At 31.5% G+C, this 19,653-nt stretch overlaps 1 protein-coding gene and 1 long non-coding RNA gene across 4 annotated transcripts in view; both read right to left on the minus strand.

The window, feature by feature from the left end:
* The window catches only part of LOC111630074 (autophagy-related protein 18-like), a 37,547-nt gene extending 21,587 nt beyond the window's left edge, over window positions 1-15,960 (minus strand). The window contains exons 1-3 of one of the 3 annotated variants that reach the window (XM_023374094.1): window positions 15,747-15,960; window positions 7,319-7,487; window positions 5,837-5,967 (exon numbers count right to left, since the gene is read on the minus strand). In XM_023374094.1, the coding sequence (XP_023229862.1) occupies window positions 5,837-5,954 (118 nt within the window). In that variant the 5' untranslated portion in view covers window positions 5,955-5,967; window positions 7,319-7,487; window positions 15,747-15,960. The remainder of the gene's footprint in view (window positions 1-5,836; window positions 5,968-7,318; window positions 7,488-15,746) is intronic. The other 2 variants (XM_023374093.1, XM_023374095.1) reach the window with 2 other exon arrangements.
* On the minus strand, window positions 1,827-3,292 carry LOC111630075. The gene is made up of 2 exons (XR_002757447.1): window positions 1,980-3,292; window positions 1,827-1,897 (listed from the first exon to the last, which is right to left on the minus strand). It is a non-coding gene; the product is annotated as an uncharacterized LOC111630075 (long non-coding RNA).
* Window positions 15,961-19,653: the final 3,693 nt, after the last annotated feature.

A 19,653-nucleotide genomic window follows, 5' to 3' on the forward strand; every position in this document is an offset into this window, starting at 1 on the left:
ACAATGCAACTATGTCATTAATAGGTTACTGTTATTGCTTTCCCTTTTTCCAAGAAGTTGATCAAAATTATTCCTTGGTAAACCCAAAAAATAGTTGTGATCACCTTTTAAATCAAGGCTGCCCAAACCCAGGCCCGCCAACACATTTGAATTTGCCCACCCATAGTAGCGGTCGGCTGTCACCATGCACGATGTTGTGCTACCAATAATGCCAATGCCACGTGGTTCGTCGATTGCGAAATGAACTATGACTTGAGTATTAACAATGGTGAGCCACACTTCTGTTAATATCTAACCTACGCATTTATTACACTTGTTCTATTAGTTTTGAGTTGACTTTTGTGTATTAAAATTAAATTGTTGTCACCAAATATTGAAAATTATTAGTTAATAAGCCCCTTCATAGGTCTCAATGATGTATTTTTTATTAGGTATTATTATTAAAACATGTGCAACTTAAAGCTTTGTTTGATTCAAATATCTATCCATTTATAGAAGAATCATGAGTGTAAGCAAATATGATTCACTAGGTGGCCCACTGACTGACATGTACTGTAATTGAAATTATAGCCAGCCTCCAAAATGAATTGGACAGCCCTGTTTTAAATCAACAAAATAATCTTTGTCTTCTTTGGCATATTTTCACCAGTCATTGTTTACTGTCTTTACTCGGGTGTTGCTTGGTGGATCCAAATTTCTTCAAATGGTCACAATTCAGCACAATGTCCTGCAATCACCAAACACTGAAGTGAAATGTCCTTTCAAATGCATTTTTTGGTTGACAGGCAGCAATTGTGGCACCCATCATGCACACAGCTTTTTCATGCAAGATACTTTTTACTTATTCAGTTGAGATACCTACAGTCTCATCAATCTCAATGCACTTACATAATCACTCAGTGGTCTTCCATTACAATACCATGGATTTTTTTCAATGATATTCTTCATGGAAACCTCAACTGGATAATCAGAGTGCACTTCATCTTCAGTGCATGTACAGCCATCTTTAAACCGATTTATCCAGAAATAAATAGTATTCAATGCTAGTGTAGAATCTCCATAAACGTCATCCAACTAAGCATTTATATGTGTTGCTGTTCACTTCAAATAAAAATGTTTTATTACTTTATTAACTCATTTTTTTCCATTTTTTTTGGAGCAAATGTGAAAGTAGTTGATTCAATAGTTGTCAAATGCTAATTATGCATCACATGTGGCTAAAACTTTGCAAGAGGTCATTTGAAGAAAGAAACTTGCCAACTGTGCTGCACTTAATGAACTGTAATACCATCTCAAAGAAATTTACCAAACTTCTCAAACAACACTTACATATGTACAGTACACAATATACATAACAAACCGCATTTATTGCAACCATAGATATGGTTATGATTTATGTAATATCAATTAGCATGTCCCAAAAAACCTGAAACATAGTCGTAATTATTGCTTATTGTTATCAGTTTGATATAATTACCATTAACTTCTGGTAATTAGACATTTTTAAGATGTGTTTTAAACTTTAACATGTGGCATTATAATACACAATCATTATTGGATATTAGTCAACCAGTTATTTAAAATGCTAAATAATTTAATTATTTCCTCCATAAAAAATAGCACAAAAAGTATCTACTTTATTGGTATCTATACCTTGATTTTAGTCTAGCATTGCAATAGGAACCAATATCAACTGAACAAGATGTAATACTGTACATTAATAATACAATAACAACATCCTAGAACTATGCCTTGACTTTGGCCCAGAATAGAATTCGCTACAATTCTTAAATATGTTACTTACTTGGAGGAAGATATCTTGCTAGTTTCTTCCAGTCACTAGCTATATGTTCAGCAACAAAATGCATGGCTTCGGGATCTATTTCACGAACTGAATCTGAAATTCATTTTATACACACATATACACTATTATACATAATTTTCTTTACATATATGTTTATTATTTTTATAATATATACCTTTTATTTCATCTGGTAATTTTCTCTTCGTACTTTCAGTAAACTGAGGAGCAGATTCTGATGGAGGATTTTTATTTTTCTTAATATTAATGTTTGATACTGCTGTGCGAACTTGTGTAAAGTTGTAACTGTTACCAATATGAATATTTCTACCTTTATGTATTAGTATGTTCTGTCCTAAATGATAAGAAGTTAATTTAATAGAGAAAGAAAATATTATTAAAAATTTATTTGTAATATTTTTACATTCATACTAAAATTTTCAATTAATTTTAGTAATTAAAGCAACAGTTTCTGCCATAGTAATAATCAAAATGATATGATTTGAACATCACAGCATGTCTGTTTTTGTTTTATAAAGGTCAATGCCATGCTAAGAATTAGCTGATCTTGTTATAATCTTACAGTAAAGCTGCTGTATTCCTTACTATTTCATATAATTTTTCTGTGGAAATAAAACAGCAAAATTAGTTTAGCACACTGAAACTGTCACATTATTATTATTGGATTATATACATGCCAATTCTTCCTTTTATTCGTAAGCCTTTGATTTACACTGATTTTTCTTTTGATTTTACATTTTATTAAAAAACATCTGGCCAGACTACTCTGATTGCTAGTACACTACCATAATTAAGTAACCAAATGGTGGTTAACACACTTGCCATCAGTTGACACAATTTTGCATCATGTGATCTTCACATGATGCAGACTTACATCAATGGGTTGCGAACATAAGCTGAATTTGAATATAAACTGCTACTTGCATTTCAGTAAAAGTTTTAGTGAAAAACTAATAGTTTTAATAGTACTTTTGTTCAATTTTAGGTTTTTAAAAATATTAAATTATTGGTAAATATTAATTATCTATCATCATTGGATTCTACTATTACATAGCTGAGATGCCGTTTCATGCAATTGATCATTTAGTTCTTTAAATATGTTGTTCTTTTTCATTATTGTGTTGTAATTTTAGTCCTAATATAAGATCTAATTCTCATTGATGTTATTTAATTTTTTGTAAATACAGATGTAATTATCAAAAGAAGCCATTCAAGACAATTTTTAATTGAAAATATATTAAATCTGACACTTCTGGAAAATGTTTCTTCAAGAAAGAAAGTAACTGCCCCCCCAAAGATGGCTCAACCAATTTTCCTTTTTAAAGACAAGTATTAGTCAAATAATTGGCTATCTACCAGTAAATTTATAATTTTATTTATAAGACTGTCAATTAATTTGATAATTGATTTTGTTCTAACTAATAGCTTTTGCTAGAATTGTAAGTTCATGACATTCAAATCTAATTATATAAATCAGAATAAATAAATTTAATTATTTTTTAAATAAAAATTACACATAACAAAGTTTAAACAGAATATGAAATGCTTTCAAGTAAACTAGATAAAAGTTTTTTTTTGCTAAATTACTTTTAGACTTACAACTATATTATTCAGGATTCATATGGATCATAAAAATTTCCTAGAAATTCACAAAATTTTATTTTCCTTTCAAGAACAAAGTTACAAAAATCAAAATTTTTATGGAAATTTTTGAAAAATCTGATTTTAGTTCACTTTTTAAATACAATGTTGAAGTATTGAGCATTGATAACTAATTATGTTTACCATTTTCTCCATGCTAAATTTAATTCCATAAACTGAATAATTGTTACAAATAAAGTAAAATTATCTTCATGCTTGAATCAGATCATTGAAGTAGATTTTTTTAATCAGAAAAATTATTATTTTTTTGTGACAAAAAGCAAGTTCTTTTTAATATTGCAGTTCAAGTATTTAAAATGTCAATAAAAATTCAGTACTATTTGAATTTTCTGCACTAAAATTAAATTTTGGGATTCCAAAATGGGACTTGTGCTGTTCTGAAACTATCTGCAGCACTTGCATCTCTTGAAACAAGATCTGTTTTTTTCCAAAATTGAGAAGAAACAGATCTTATCTTATTTCCTCCAAACAGCATTAAACTGTTTTAATTAGTTTACATATCACTCACAACTTTCTGAAAATATATGCAAAGTGGCCAAAATTAAACTTCCCCTGTTCAAAGGCATTTGCAACTAAATCTAACAACCAGAACATTTCCAAATTTGGTAGGTAGACTAATTGGAACATGGGAAGCAGGATTCTAAAAAAATATTTCAGTACAAAAACTTTCAAACTGGGAATTCTGGCACCACTGTAGCCAAAATAGCTAATGCTTTGCACAATATTACAGTTATCACCTGTGTTAGTGGCAGTGGCAGGAAGACACATTCTTATAGATGACTGTCAACATGCACCTAACATTCCTTCAGATGCATTATGTTTAGCTACTGAGAACAGTGAGCACAGAATACAGTGTCTGTTCATCAAGAATGGTGACTTCATTGAACCAAATTCTATTCCATGTGAATAAATACAATGTCCCCAAATTAGATAGGAGGTTTCCAACAATACTAAGCTCCATGAATGTTCAGAATGACCATTCAACTGCTGATATTAACCGTTTTCTAGCTGTAATAATATTTTTAGTAAAATGCAATAAAAGTTTCAATTCATTATAATTATTGTTATTTATGTTTCTGTCCATTTTAATGATGTTTTTAAATTACAGCACCACACTTCTCCATTGATGAATTTTGGCTCTAAAATACTTTTTTTGCAAAATCCTGCATTGCATGTTCTGATTAATCTACTTATCAAATTTGAGAACAATCTAGCTATAAGATTGAACTGCAGACACTGCTGAACAGTGGAAATTTAAATATTGCCATCTTGTATTTTAAGATACAATGTTTAAGCAAAAATAAGAACTGTTACATTCAAGGCTTTATCAGTTGAATAGATGTAAAGGAGAAAGTATTTTTAATAGATTTTATTTTAATATAGTATTGATTCAGCAATTTTAATTAAAAAAGTTTCTCTATTATGTAGTGTATTTTTACTACAAACAATCCTATTGGCTAATTTTTCAACTTCTAAAATTCTTTGATTTTAAAAACCAACTTTTTTGCTTCTATAATTAAAAAAAACAACAGGTATTTTGAAAATATATAACTACATAAGTCAATTCTTCAAGTAAAGGCTATTTTAATATAACTTTTTCCTTCTCTTTCTCACAGTAATGTTATGAATTTTTCTTTAATAAACATGTACTGTACATCTTTATACTGTATATTTTACATACTGTTATATATAGTAACAAAACTGATATCTGTTTTTCTGACTCAATAGATACTATTATGTATACGATTCTCTTGTAAAGTAAAAACTAACTTATAAAATTACATAACGGATCAATCTTAAATGAATATTTTTATATTATCATCATCAGTCAACTATTTATTGATTCTCTAATAAAATGTTTATCAAGCAGATATAATTTCCATGTTCAATTAGTTTACTTNAATATAGTTATTCGGAAGAATAACTATATCAACTTACGTTGGTTTGCATAAGAATCTTGAAGTTGATTTTCTAGTATATACAGTTTATATTCCTGGAACTTTATTATTTAACAAAATGGTTTACAGATTTAGCAAAAAATTTTTCTAATTATAATTTCTAAAATATCTCTAATCAACAAACAGTTGTTTTATATTCTGTAAGAAAATTTCTCTACAATAATAAAATTTCTTTATGATTTCCAAATCATTATTTAAAACTAATGAAATAGACTTAAGATGATTATTGGTTTCAACAGTTCTATTATTATTTTCCAATTAGAAATTTTAGGAATGAAATATATGGAAATTAAGTCTTATGATTTTTGTCAATGTTTTTAAAAATTAAATCTCAAAAAGAAAGTTTTTATTTAATTGTGTTTTAGTATATCATTCACTAGTAAGCTATTTTTACCTTTGGTTTTGGATTTAGGCTTAGACTCAGGCTCAGGTTCAGGCTTTTCTGTTTTCTTCTCCTCTGTTTCTTCTTCTGGAATATCAAAAGGAACAGCATCACTTTCAACCGTTGCCATTTTAATTATTTATCTGAAAATAACAATAGACATATATTGGTTTCTCTGTTTCATAAAATATAAAATTATAAAAAAAATATATATATATAACAACTTATATTAAAATTTTCAAAATAATAAAAGAATTATTATATAAATTACATGATAAAATACGGAGCAAATGTAAAAGCTAATATGTAAATGTCAAAAATAAAAAATGGGAATTTTTAGTGTAAAAGTGTTGATTCAATGTAATGTAATAGTTGTATTTGTTAAAATTTACTACACTGCTTATATAGGCAAAAAACAATATTCTAATATTAAATGTAAAAACTTGTAAAAAATAGTTAACTTTATAATTTCCTATAAATTTTAATTATTAAGATTAAAATTAACATAACTTTAAAAAAAGGAAAGAATGTACATCAAGGTATGTTGTAAATTTTAAGACCATTTTAATAATATTGTAGTATTTACAATTGTATATTTTTAGCCAACAGAAGAGGGGAGTTTATACAAAAAATGCATCTTGGCAATAAATATAATCTATGTATGTAAATGAGGATGTTTGTTTATTTGCTATGCATACCCAATAATTTTTCTATAAATACAATACTGTGGGTGATCGGTTAACGAACATAATCCGTTCCAAGACTTTGTTCGCTATCCGAATTGTTCTTTAACTGATTATCGATTTACTATAGTTTGTATGGAAATTTGATTAATTCGTTCTGGAGACCCCAAAAAATAAAAAATATATACTTTCTTACTATGTTTATTTATATGTAATAATAAAAATACATATATACATGGTCTTGCATTTTTATTACTCATGTTTTTTTGTTTGTGGGGGTTAAAGAATTTGTCTAATGTCGATTGCTTTTCTCTCTTCTTCAGGATTTTCAGAATTAATAGTATTGTAATTGTAGAGATCCCCCAAGCCTATTAACCTCAACCTGGTTTGTATGCCATTCTAAGACCGTTGATCTGACATCCCCCACTTCTTCAAAAGATCTTTAATTAATAGCAGATATCTTTTTCATAATAAAACATATCTCGCCAAGTTTCTTGGTGTTCTTCTGTTGTCAGATCCATTTCAAGTTCCATTATGAGCTCTTCAATGTTCTTTATTTCTCAGATGTGATATTTGTTACTCCTTTAGCTGCCTGAGTTTTCTTAATTATACTGTATCTTTCTTAGATAAGATTGAACTGCATCCTAGTGCCCAGCAACATCAGACATCTTCTACCCACTCTCTACCTTTGCTATTATACTCTCACCTTTCGAAAATAAAACTCGACGCAAAACTTAACGAGTGCCCGCCTGACAGTCTCACGAATACTATAAAAGAATTGTTTGTCAGAAAAATAAAAGACTGGAATTACAAGGAAGTATTTCAAAGTTCGAGGAATACTATCTGATCAGTATCTTTTGGTTGAATTACTTCAAACCCCTTCCACAACCTTCTTTCTATTAGACAAGCACGAGCAGTCTGATAGCATTCCAGTCGGGTTGAGCGTCAACGTTGACATCTCCCGCGCTCCAAAAAGTTACCTGAAGACAAAGGAAAATAAATCAGTATTTGCTATTTCCGTCACTTCTTTTTATGTTTGTTCAGTGAAGTGTTTGTTATCCGATCATGTGTTCATTGTCCGATCATAAAAATCTTTTGCGAAAGTGTTCATTACCGATTTGTTCATTAACTGATCTGTTCGTTAACCGATCACTCACTGTATTTACAAAAACAAACATACTTCCCACATAGCTGCCACAATCTGTTGCCAAAATTTAAACACTATCATCACATAAAAGGAACTATTCTAGCATTTTTACAAGATGTTTTTTTATTTAAACAAGTTTTAAATGAAGTCTTTCAGACATTAAGGATAGCAAGTTTGATCATATGCGGGGCCATCACAAGCTATCCAACACAGATCATTTTTTAAATATTAAATAGTAAATCAGTATTAATTAGTAGTAGTTGAGCATCCTCTCTTCCATGAGGAGGTCAATGACTACTTTTGGTTGAATTACTTCAAACCCCTTCCACAACCTTCTTTCTATTAGACAAGCACGAGCAGTCTGATAGCATTCCAATAAGAAAACTACACAATACAAAGTTACTGGCAAATGCGCAAAATATGACTTAAATGGTTTTTGAGGATGCCAGTTTAATTTAAATATTTGGTCTGTTTTTTTCCAAAATTTGATATTTGGCTGTGATAGTACAGTTTCATAGAGTTCACATTAGAAAATATTATGATATCTGAAAATTTAAGATATATTTTCAAGACCTGTCTACTTGACCATTGAATTTGTGCCATTTTGTACCACCTGAGTATTGTGATAAACATGACAATGGTAGACTAAATTGTTAAGAATTTGTATTACAATTAGATATGTAAGCTGATTTGCATATTACAATGCTTGAAACTAAACAATATTCTATTTAAGTCATGAAATGAGTGCCTGTCCGGATAAATATGTAACAGTTTTTTTGTACAAAATTTTCAAAAATATTATTTTCAGTGACAAAATGTTATTGTGTGATTACAATTCTTATTTTGCAGTGTGGAAACATGTAAATCCATGTTATTTTTAATAAAATATTTGTTGCTTAATGCAGCAAATTTGGGTTTCACTTTAATTTTTTCATGTCCGAATAAATTTGAAACACACCTTATATCTTTTGGTATCTGTGTTTATTTATATACAAAATATATCTTCCTCCAGTAATGTAACAAATTATTTGTTATATGGTTGTATACAGCAAAATTTAACTAAACTGAAAAACTTAATATTTCATCTCTTAAAGAACACATTAAAATTTGTTTTGTAATGAAATATAAAATAACCAGGGCTGTGGAGTCGGATAAAAATCTACCGACACCAACTTTTCCTTACCATCCAACTCCAACCAGGGGTGGACTTATTACCAAAAGAGACATGGAAATTCTGATGTCATCACGTGACCTCAGAATAAAAGATTCAATAAATAGTGTTCTAATAAAGACAGAATGTAGAAACTTTATTTCAAAGCTAAAAGACTCCTCTAAGTAATGACACAGTTAACATATAAATATGTATTCATATAATTTTTACTGTTATATATAACAGAGAGAAGTGTAGCACTCGGTCAAAAAATGACCCCTCCCAAATTGTTACATTTTTGGACTCAGGACACTTGAAGGATTTTGAAATTTCGAGATATGCAAAAGATTCGAGATTTTTTCTACATGTGTGGATGCAAAAGATTCGAGATTTTTTTCTGTATGTGTATGGGGGGACATGATTTTGTTCACCCTGTTTGAAGCCTAATAAGTTCGGTGGTTTTTAAATCAGAGTCAGATGGTTTAACACAGGAGTTAGTTATTAAGCGTCAAAATGGTTGAACTAAATTGTGTCCCCATACACATTCTAACATCTTAACAGGTTTTACTGTACTATTATAAAATGACAAAAAGCTTACTTTGAGAGTAGAAACGAGTTTTATTCCTTTTCAAATTTCGAATGCTAATAACAAGTAAAATATTCATTAAGAGATATGACACATGACCCTTTTTATGTCTTCACCTTGTCGACCTTTCATTAAGAACCAAAATTTAATAGTACAGTGGGTGATCGGTTAACGAACATAATCCGTTCCAAGACTTTGTTCGCTATCCGAATTGTTCGTTAACCGATTATCGATTTACCATAGGTTTCTATGGAAATTTGATTAATTGGTTCTGGAGACCCCCCAAAATAAAAAAATATATACTTTCTTGCTATCTTTATTTATATGTATTGATGATAATAAAAATACATAGTCTTGCGTTTTTATTAGTCGTGTTTTTTTTCTGTTTGAAAGGGTTAAAGAATCTGTCTAATGTCAATTGCTTTTCTCTCTTCTTCAGGATTTTTCGTAAGTAATTAATAGCATTGTAATTGCAGAAATCCCCAAGCCTTAACCTGGTTTGGATGCCATTCCAAGACCGTTGTTCTGACATCCTCCCACTTCTTCAAAGGATTTTTAATATAAGATATCAGCATTAATCCTCTTTTTCAGAAGAAAACATATCTCGCCGAGTTTCTTGGTGTTCTTCATTCAAGAGTTCTTGGCGTTCTTCTGTCGTCAGATCCATTTCGTGTTCCATTATGAACTGTTCGATATTCTTTATTTCTCAGATGTGATTTTTGTTACTCCTTTAGCTGCTTGAGTCTTCTTGATTATACAGTATGTTTCTTAAATAAGATTGAACTTCAGCCTACTGTAGACCTGTTTACGCCATACTGCCCAGCAACATTAGGCATCTTCTGCCCACTCTCTACCTTTGCTATTATACTCTCACCTTTCGAAAAGAAAAACAGATGCAAAACTTAACGAGTGCCTACCCGACAGTCTCACGAATACATAAAATAATTGTTTTGTCAGAAAAATAAAAGGCTGAAATTACAAGGAAGAGTTTCAAAGTTCAGAGGAATAATATCCGATCGGTATATATCGGCTTGAGCGTCGATGTCAACGTCTCCCACACTCCGAAAAGTTTCGAATTGTTGCCCGAAGACAAGGGAAGACCAATCGGTATTCATTAATTTACGTCGCTTCTTCTTGTGTTTGTTCTGTGGGGTGTTTGTTATCCGATCATGTGTTCGTTGTCCGAACATAAAAATCTTTCGCGAAAGTGTTCGTTGTCCGAACATAAAAATCTTTCGCGAAAGTGTTCGTTATCCGATTTGTTCGTTGTCCGAACATAAAAATCTTTCGCGAAAGTGTTCGTTATCCGATTTGTTCGTTATGCGATCTGTTCATTAACCGATCACCCACTATATTAATGCCCTTTTATATGCAAGCTACAATGCCACATTTCATTTCTTAAACTTCACCCATTCTGAGATATTGTTTAATATCTCAGAATAGAAAATAAAGAAATTAAACAAATTAGACGGCAACACACACATGCACACGAATTTTTCCCCTTTTATTGGCTTTTTTGGGGGTATGGGAGGTCTCCAAACGTATAAACTTGCAAAAAAAACTTGGAGGGTCAAATTTGGCATGATTCCAATACTTTTTTGTTTTATATACGAGGGGTGTTCAAATGAAAGTGATTCGAGGTGTGTAACCATGAGATGCATAGGAACAGAAATGAGACAGATACATAGATAGAAAAAACAATATTTAATGAGTGAAATGAATACAAAGTTTGTTAAAAGAAATCACCCATGGCATTTAGGCAGGCATCCCATTGCTTACGAAAGTTACAAATTCTGTCCGCGGGGTATCCATTGGCAACAAACTTTTCGATACTTCAGAATGTTGGTGACAATATTGTGAACAATACCAATGGAAACGTTTAACTCATTTGCGACGTCACAAATGTTTCGACGTCGATTTCCCTTGATTGCAGTGTCAATGTCCATAATCAGCTTCTCTGTCACAACTTTGTGTGCCTGACTGGGCCGCAGCAAATCCCTTGTCTCGTGTCAACCGTCGCTAAACATTCTTGCCCACCTCGTCACTGTGGGCTTCAACACACACGTCACCGTACACAGCCAGCATTCTGCGATGAATATCCACCGGCTTACACCCTTCCAGTGTTAAAGTCACACCTTGTCCTATATGCGAGGTTGTCTTATATTCAAGTAAATACGGTATTTCACTGAGTACCGAATACCAAATAGTCAACCACACTACTCAATATTGACCAAACGTTTGCTCAGCATTCAGCAAATGCCAAAAGCATTGTGCAACCTTAACATTTACATGCCATTTGTAAATATATATATTTACAAATATATATACTAGCAGGTAGGCCTGGCATTGCTCAGGCAAAAGTAACGATAACTAAGATTAAGATTCAATTTCTGTAATTACTCAGGATATACTTCTTCTTAATTGAAGTTCAGATTAAGATTATTACAGTCAACCTTACCCGTTTTCACAGAATGCAAGAATTGGGTCCCCTTGTTTCCAGACTAATTAGAGAATTTTTACATGGTTTTAAAAATGTGTTTGATTTTCTGCAAAAACAAAAAAAACTGCATCTGCGTCTTGCACGTCGCTTTCTCTTAACAATTCCATTGTTGACACTTCCATTGTTACTTAAAACTTCCATTGTTACTTAACACTTCCATTGTTGATGGAAGTGTTTAGCCTTAATCCTGTCCCTCTCCCCTGCAAGGGGAAATTTCAAAAAATCCCTTCTTAGTGTGAGTTTTCGTGACGTATCCTAACTGTGTATCAAATTTCAACTTTCTACTCCTAACCATTTGGGCTCTGCACTTATTATCATTATCAACCTGTCTCAATTATATATTAGATTTGTAAATATTTATCTGTGTTGTTTAATAATATCCTGATGTGTTTAGTATGGCAACTTTCTGTAACACACATGCTGTCACAAAGCCCTAATGTTTCTGGATTTTTGTGTGGAATGTGTGGGATGTGATACATATGCAAGAGAGTGCTATTGGTACAATATATACTTTATCCATTCTTTACATATGCTTATTTCATGTGCCAATTCTGCATATTAATTTTTTCAGTATATGTATTTTATACACTCATTGCCATAAAAATTAGCACACCAAGTTGTAGTATTGCTGAGAAATTTGGCATGCAGATAAATCTCAAGCAGATATGTAAATGATTAGAGTTATAGCATGCTGATTGTATAATGCCAGCAGAGGACATTAAATTGCATCTCTTTCATCTATAAAAATGTGCACAAAGGCACCCTGTCTGTAGTTATCCTGTTGCAGAGGTACACTGTATCAGTAGAGATGCTTTTATATCACAGTCAAAGCCCATATGAATAACTAACAGAGTTTGAGAGGGGAAGGATCATCAGGCTGAGAAAAGCCAAATGGTCATCTTGCCAAATAGCCTGCACTACCTAGGCTGTTCTGATAACACTGAGATGTTGGGACCAGTGGACAAGAGAAAGCTTGCACACAGTGTGCAGAGGCTCAGAATGCTCTTAGCAAACCAGCTGGAAGGACTGTCTAGTTCTCTGACAAGTACACATGCACACACAGTTGACCATATCATTGTCTGCCATCATTACAGATGTCTGTCCATACCATTTTGAGAACCTGAGTGCATTTGGTACATTTGGTATTGCAGTGGCTATTATGTGTGCTGCCAGTGACAGCCACTCACTCTCACCTCCGTCTGGTGTCGCTCCTGATGGGATTGATTGCAATTAGTGATGTAACGAATATTCGGTTACTATTCGGTATTTGGCCTATTCATCCGAATACTGAATATTTAATCACTATTCGGCCAAATACTGAATACCTAAAAACAGGAGTAAGAAATAACAAAAACACAGTAAATTAATCATTGTGGTATTTAGATTTAATGTTATCGGGTTAATGTTGTTCGTTTATATTTATTTATAACTTGTAACATGCAGAAAATAAAAAAGAAAATAATATTAGTCACATGTATACACAATTTATAATTACAAAGATCAGCACACGTACACACGTACACATCTATTCGTTCGAGAATTGTCGCACATCTGATGGTCTGGCCCTGCCTATCCTTCTTTTTAAGCGCTCGTCTTTGCTCTTCCCTTTCTCTTTCCTCTATTGTTCTAGTCCACGTACACTGCGGCCAAGGTGGCAGCCTACCGCTCTGGGGGATCCGAGTTCAAATCCGAACGGATCAAAAAATCCCCAGGAATTTTTCGGGGGTGGTCCATTCGGATATGTCAGGCCCCGTCCCTCACCACCGGCAGCCCCATTGTGGGCCTGGCCGAACCCATAATGGCCTTGCAAAAAGAGCCGTCCTAGTGCCCACAGGGTGGAAAGAGTGAAAAGAAAAAAAGTATAACTATGCATACTTCGTAATACGTGCTCACGATACTTTCAATTCGTCACTTTTCCGTCGTAGATTTCCCATTTTACAATTATGTGACTCATAGCCTGGTGATAACGGAGAAAAGAGACAGATAGAACGTCAGTATAAGTCACAGTTATGATTTCACATATTCAAGACAGCTTGGTAGCTCGAACGGCCTCAGGCTTTCGCCCGTGCACACTAAGTGACTTTCATTACAAGCATTTAGCTTTCTGAAGTCTATGACTACAATTGTTTGGCATTGACGGCCGCAAATTTCACGCCAATAAGCTGCCTCGACTTGTTTGATTATGTTATCAACTCGATTTCATATTTATTTTCATATTTTCACTTCGCGGTCCTTCTCTCTTCTTTTTCCGTTATTTACATGTGTAGGTCATTTCATTGTTATCCACATTTGATATCATAACTTATCATATACTGCCATGATGCTCATGTCTATCCGCTACAACTGTCAAGAATTAACACGATTGTCAAATTGTAGTGATAGCAGGCCAATAGAGAGCAGGGTCCTTGCCATAATGCAGTTTGCATACCAATTTTCGTACGTGCGTTAATCAAGCCGAATAGTTTGGTCGAATATACTATTCGTTGCAACACTAATTGCAATGGAATGGAACTGTTTGTGTCTGAAGGCAATGTGGTGAATTTCTCAATTCTGCCCCCACAGCTGGAGTGATGGTGCCATCACATACAACAGCCAATCACCTCTAATAGTGATACTTCTGGGCTATCATGATCCCTTGTATGTTAGCAATATCCTGCAGTCACATTTGTTGCTTCTTGTGGTAGGGATCCCAAGAGCCATTTTCCAACAGGACAATGCTCGATCATACACAGCAAGGGTGTCACAGGACTGCCTACCACATTGCCACACTTCCCCGGCTTGCCCAGTCCCCCAATTTGTCATCGATCAAACATGTCCGGAATCACCTAGGATGCAAAACTACACAGCCTAGGAGTTTGGCCAAACTAGGACTGCTTGCAGCAACTGTAGACCGACATGCCTCAGAACACCATAAGAACCCATATGCCTCCACACCTGCCCGTATCACACTGCGTATTTAAGCTAGATGTGGCACAATAGGGTGACCAGACATCCCTGGTTTTGCCCATTTTTAATATTTAATTGTAAAAATCAATATTCGAATAGAGCAATTTTATTAACACATCAATATAATATCACAAATTTATAGATCAATAAGTAAATAAATTTCAAAAAATAACTAAAGTTCAATCAGTTTTAGACCCCATTTTTTCCGATTCCAAAGCATGTCCCCGGTTGGATTGTAAATGTTACAGCCAGCTTAACTAGAACCTCCTTTCGTTTGAAGTTTTTCCTGCAGTGATACTTTTGCTTTAATTTTGTAATTATTTACTTATATCACCCTTACACTCACACATGTGCAATTTTGTTCCATTCCGACAACTCCTTGTGCTAATTTTTCTGTCAACGAGTGTATTTTTTGGGTATTGGAACTCTGCTGTATGTGATTTTTTTTTTTTTGTTTGTTTATCATCATCATTTGTACATGTAACTACGCAAGAAAGGATGACATCAAGTTTAGGCTTTATTTAGAGGAGAAATATTTAAACTTTTTAAAGGGACGTCTACTTCCGGTTCAACATGGCGACAAACAACGATAAAATTATGTTATTAATTAACGACTTTTTATATAATTATCGCCATTCTCTCGAGCTAATGGCCAAATATATGAATATTTGATCACAATATCAGTCTACGAAAATATTTAAACGTGTATACAGGTATTCATATATAATCGCAAGATAAATAAAATTTTTCACCAATACATTACGCTGATATCGAGTAAATATTCTGACAATTAAAAAAATAGAAACTTGACGGCGAAAATATGTTTTATTTTAAATTTTTATATTTTAAATTTAGCTTGTATTCCGCCTTTAATCAAAGAAAAATATAAAATATATAGTAATACACTTACTTGTTAAAATATAAATCCGTTTAAAAGTATAAGAATGTATAATAATCAGCCCCAAAACAAAACGAAACCTTCTGTTACCACTCTGAATCAAGTTTATGTGACGACATCAGCGATGTCAAACATTTCTCCACGTGATTCCAGAGGCGTTAACCAATCAACGCGCTGATATTCTCAATTTCCCCGAAAGAATACGTCATGCGTGATGTATGACATATGGTACAGTACGATTAGGTATTTGCCACGATTTTTATTGGACGAACAAAGTGGCGTAACCATACTGTTTTGCTCACAGGGAGCGCTGCGGTTAGGAGTTAGACGGGTATGGAACGGCAGTTCCAAGGTCACGGTATAGATTTCGTGCCGTAAACTGCACGTTCCTTCGACAGAATTCATTTTATAATTTCAAATAGAGTATTTTTTTTTTTCATTTAGAAGTTACTCTTGACACATAAGTAATGTCTTTTAGTATGTTTCAAAATAAGAAGTTATATCAACGGTACGAATAATAAAGTATTTTGAAAGAATTATTTATTTTTGAAATGCAAAATTAGAGAAAAAGTTTGGAGATATTCCTTAAGATAAGAATATATTTAGTTTATATGTATACAGTATATATATATATATCAAAATCACTTTTACATTACACAAATTGCAAACAGGAGCTCAGATTAAACATTTTTATAAATTAAAATTAGATGGAGAGAAAAGAAAACAATTCTCACAAACTTTACGTATTATGTAAAGTAAACCTTCGAAAGTACTTGCAAGAGATAATAACTTTCTTATGCATATAACTATTTGTCATTAATAAATTTAGTTTATGTTTAAGACGACATAAAATTGCAAGATTAATTTTTATTTTTTACATAAAAAGTTACTTAAAAACCTTAGAATTGTTTATCTGTCTTTTAAGGTCTTCATTACTTTAAAAATGCACGCATTTTTCTCTCTCCAAAAATAATGTTTTTTTTTTTTTTTTTTTTTTTTTTTTTTTTTTTTTTTTTTTTTTTTTTTTTTTTTTTTTTTTTTTTTTTTTTTTTTTTTTTTTTTTTTTTTTTTTTTTTTTTTTTTTTTTTTTTTTTTTTTTTTTTTTTTTTTTTTTTTTTTTTTTTTTTTTTTTTTTTTTTTTTTTTTTTTTTTTTTTTTTTTTTTTTTTTTTTTTTTTTTTTTTTTTTTTTTTTTTTTTTTTTTTTTTTTTTTTTTTTTTTTTTTTTTTTTTTTTTTTTTTTTTTTTTTTTTTTTTTTTTTTTTTTTTTTTTTTTTTTTTTTTTTTTTTTTTTTTTTTTTTTTTTTTTTTTTTTTTTTTTTTTTTTTTTTTTTTTTTTTTTTTTTTTTTTTTTTTTTTTTTTTTTTTTTTTTTTTTTTTNCGCTTTTTTTTTTTTTTTTCTTTTAGCATTAAAAATTGGTTAATGATTTTCTAAATAAAAATTCAGAAGCTTCTGCAAAATATAATTTCTCGATAAATTCACAAAAAATATCTTAAATTGTTACGAAATAATATCGATTCGCTAATAATTAATACAATTAATTTATAGAAATAAAATTTTCATGTAAAATCGTTTATGAAAGCTTAAGTTAAGTGGGAAAGTATGGAAACATTTTTACATTTTTGGATTCGGGAGCTTAAAAACATCGAGAAATGCAAAAAAATTTTGGGGGTGTTTCTGTGTGTATAAATGTTAGCCAGTGCAGGATTAAGCCACTAGTGAACTTTGTGTAAAATTTAAATTGGGGTCCCATTTAAATAAATTGCTTCTAAAAAATCTTAAATAATGTCACTTAAAATGCTTAATTATAATAGAGAATACAAACACTAATACAATAATAATTAGGCTGCAATTTGAAAACCTATTAATTCCCACTGTCTTCCGTCCGTCCGTCTATCGTTCCTTAATGTCGAGAATGAAGTTAGATAAATGAAAGACAGCAGGCCCGATTAACTATATACGAACTTCCGATGCAAACCGGAGGTCGTATTATTTGAATTCAAAAATCGTTCCCCGAAAAGTGTTAGATAGATGACGGGCAAGGCTGTATTGTTAAAGGAAAAGTATGATATACAGGATCTGCAAGCCATTATTAATTTGAAGTGGAGAGCATATTTTTAATTAAATAAATTGAAAATGTTAAAATTTGTAGCCCGGCATTGTGACGAAGTCACAATAAATAATTGCTCATATTTTCAATTTACTTACTTTGTTGCAGATGCAAAAGAAAATATAAAACTGGGGCCTTCAGTGTGTTTGAAACCTCCCTCTAACACCTTAAAATACAGTAATTGAAATTTAAATACTATACTGTAATTACAAAATTACAGTAACTTTAAAACGCATAAAAAACAAAATTAATAAATTATATAATGCACTTGAAATATTCTAATTTAAATTTTAACAATTAAATAATACCATTCTAACAATTGTTTTGACAGTTATTGTTAAACAATTCTTATCGAAGACAATGAAGCTGGATGAAGATTGTTAGAAGCTTCATTTGGCGATTATTTTGGAATGCAATTTCGAACTTCAGAAGACAGAACAGTTTCGATTGTAGAATTTCGAATGACAGTCGAGTTCCCGGGATCATGCCTTAATCTATACTAATATTATAAAGAGGTAATGTTTGTATGTAAGTAAGTTTGGATGCAGCAGGTAATCTCCAAAACTACTCATCCGATTTCAAAAATTTTTTCACCAATATTTAGAATGGAACTTCAAAGTGGACATAGGCTGTATATTATTCCGTTAAANTCGCACAGACAAATGAGACAAATGTCTAGGGCCCGGTTTTTAAAAGGGCCCGGTTAATTTTGAAAGATATTGATGAAATTTTTAAAATTCTTCATACGAACATAACTGACGGCGACGACGAGGACGTATCAATTAATACTGCATTGCTAAAAAAATGGTACAGTGGCGATATTGATACAGAAGAATTGGACAAGGAATTGTTGCAATTTAAATTAATTTGCAAAAGCCAAAAATTAAGATTGTATAAAGAGCACAAAACTAGTATCAACATTCCCAAATATAGAAATATTATTGCGAATATATTTAACTTTGTCTATATTAAATGCATCTGGTGAAAGGTCATTCTCAGTATTAAAACGTGTAAAAAATTACGAAACTCACTGAGTGAATCAGAATTAAATTCTTTAGCTTTTTATACATCGAACAAAATGCATTGGATGATATTAATTATGATAAAATAATTGATAATTTTGCTGAATTAAAGACTAGAAAACNAATAGGGTACGTCAACAGAATGTACACTAAGAAGGGATTTTTCGATATTCCCCCCGGGGGGAGAGGGACAGGATTAAGGCTTACTGTGAAGAACTACACTTCTATTATACTATTTTAGATGCGATTTTTGCGTTTTTGATTGCATTTTAATAGAGTACGTCAACAGAATGTACACAAAGAAGGGATTTTTCGATATTCTCCCCGGGGGGGAGAGGGACAGGATTACGGCTTACTGTGAAAAACTTGGCTTCTATTATACTATTTTAGATGCGGGTTATTGCGCTTTTGATTGCGTTTTAATAGGGTACGTCAAGAGAATGTACACTAAGAAAAAATTTTTCGAAATTTCCCCCACGGGGGAAGTGTTAGGGTAAACTTGCCTAATTCGTACCACTTCAGGAAAAACCATTATATTATCGAAATTAATAAACATAAATTATTTTTTATTTTAAGTAATTTTTATTTGGGAAATATTTTATCACTACCATAATCAAATTTAGCATAAATCTTATAAACTTCTGAGAAATAAACAATTTAAAAAAACACTAAAAAAGTACGATTTAGGAACATTCGTCTTAAATCGTACCGATATATTCTTAAATCGTACTTTGAGATCCTATCATTGGTTTGCAGTCTTAAGAATAAAAATCTTTATCAATAATGTA

Source organism: Centruroides sculpturatus, unplaced genomic scaffold, assembly GCF_000671375.1.
Source record: "Centruroides sculpturatus isolate CEXI.00-Female unplaced genomic scaffold, Cexi_2.0 scaffold599, whole genome shotgun sequence".
NCBI lineage: Eukaryota > Metazoa > Arthropoda > Arachnida > Scorpiones > Buthidae > Centruroides > Centruroides sculpturatus.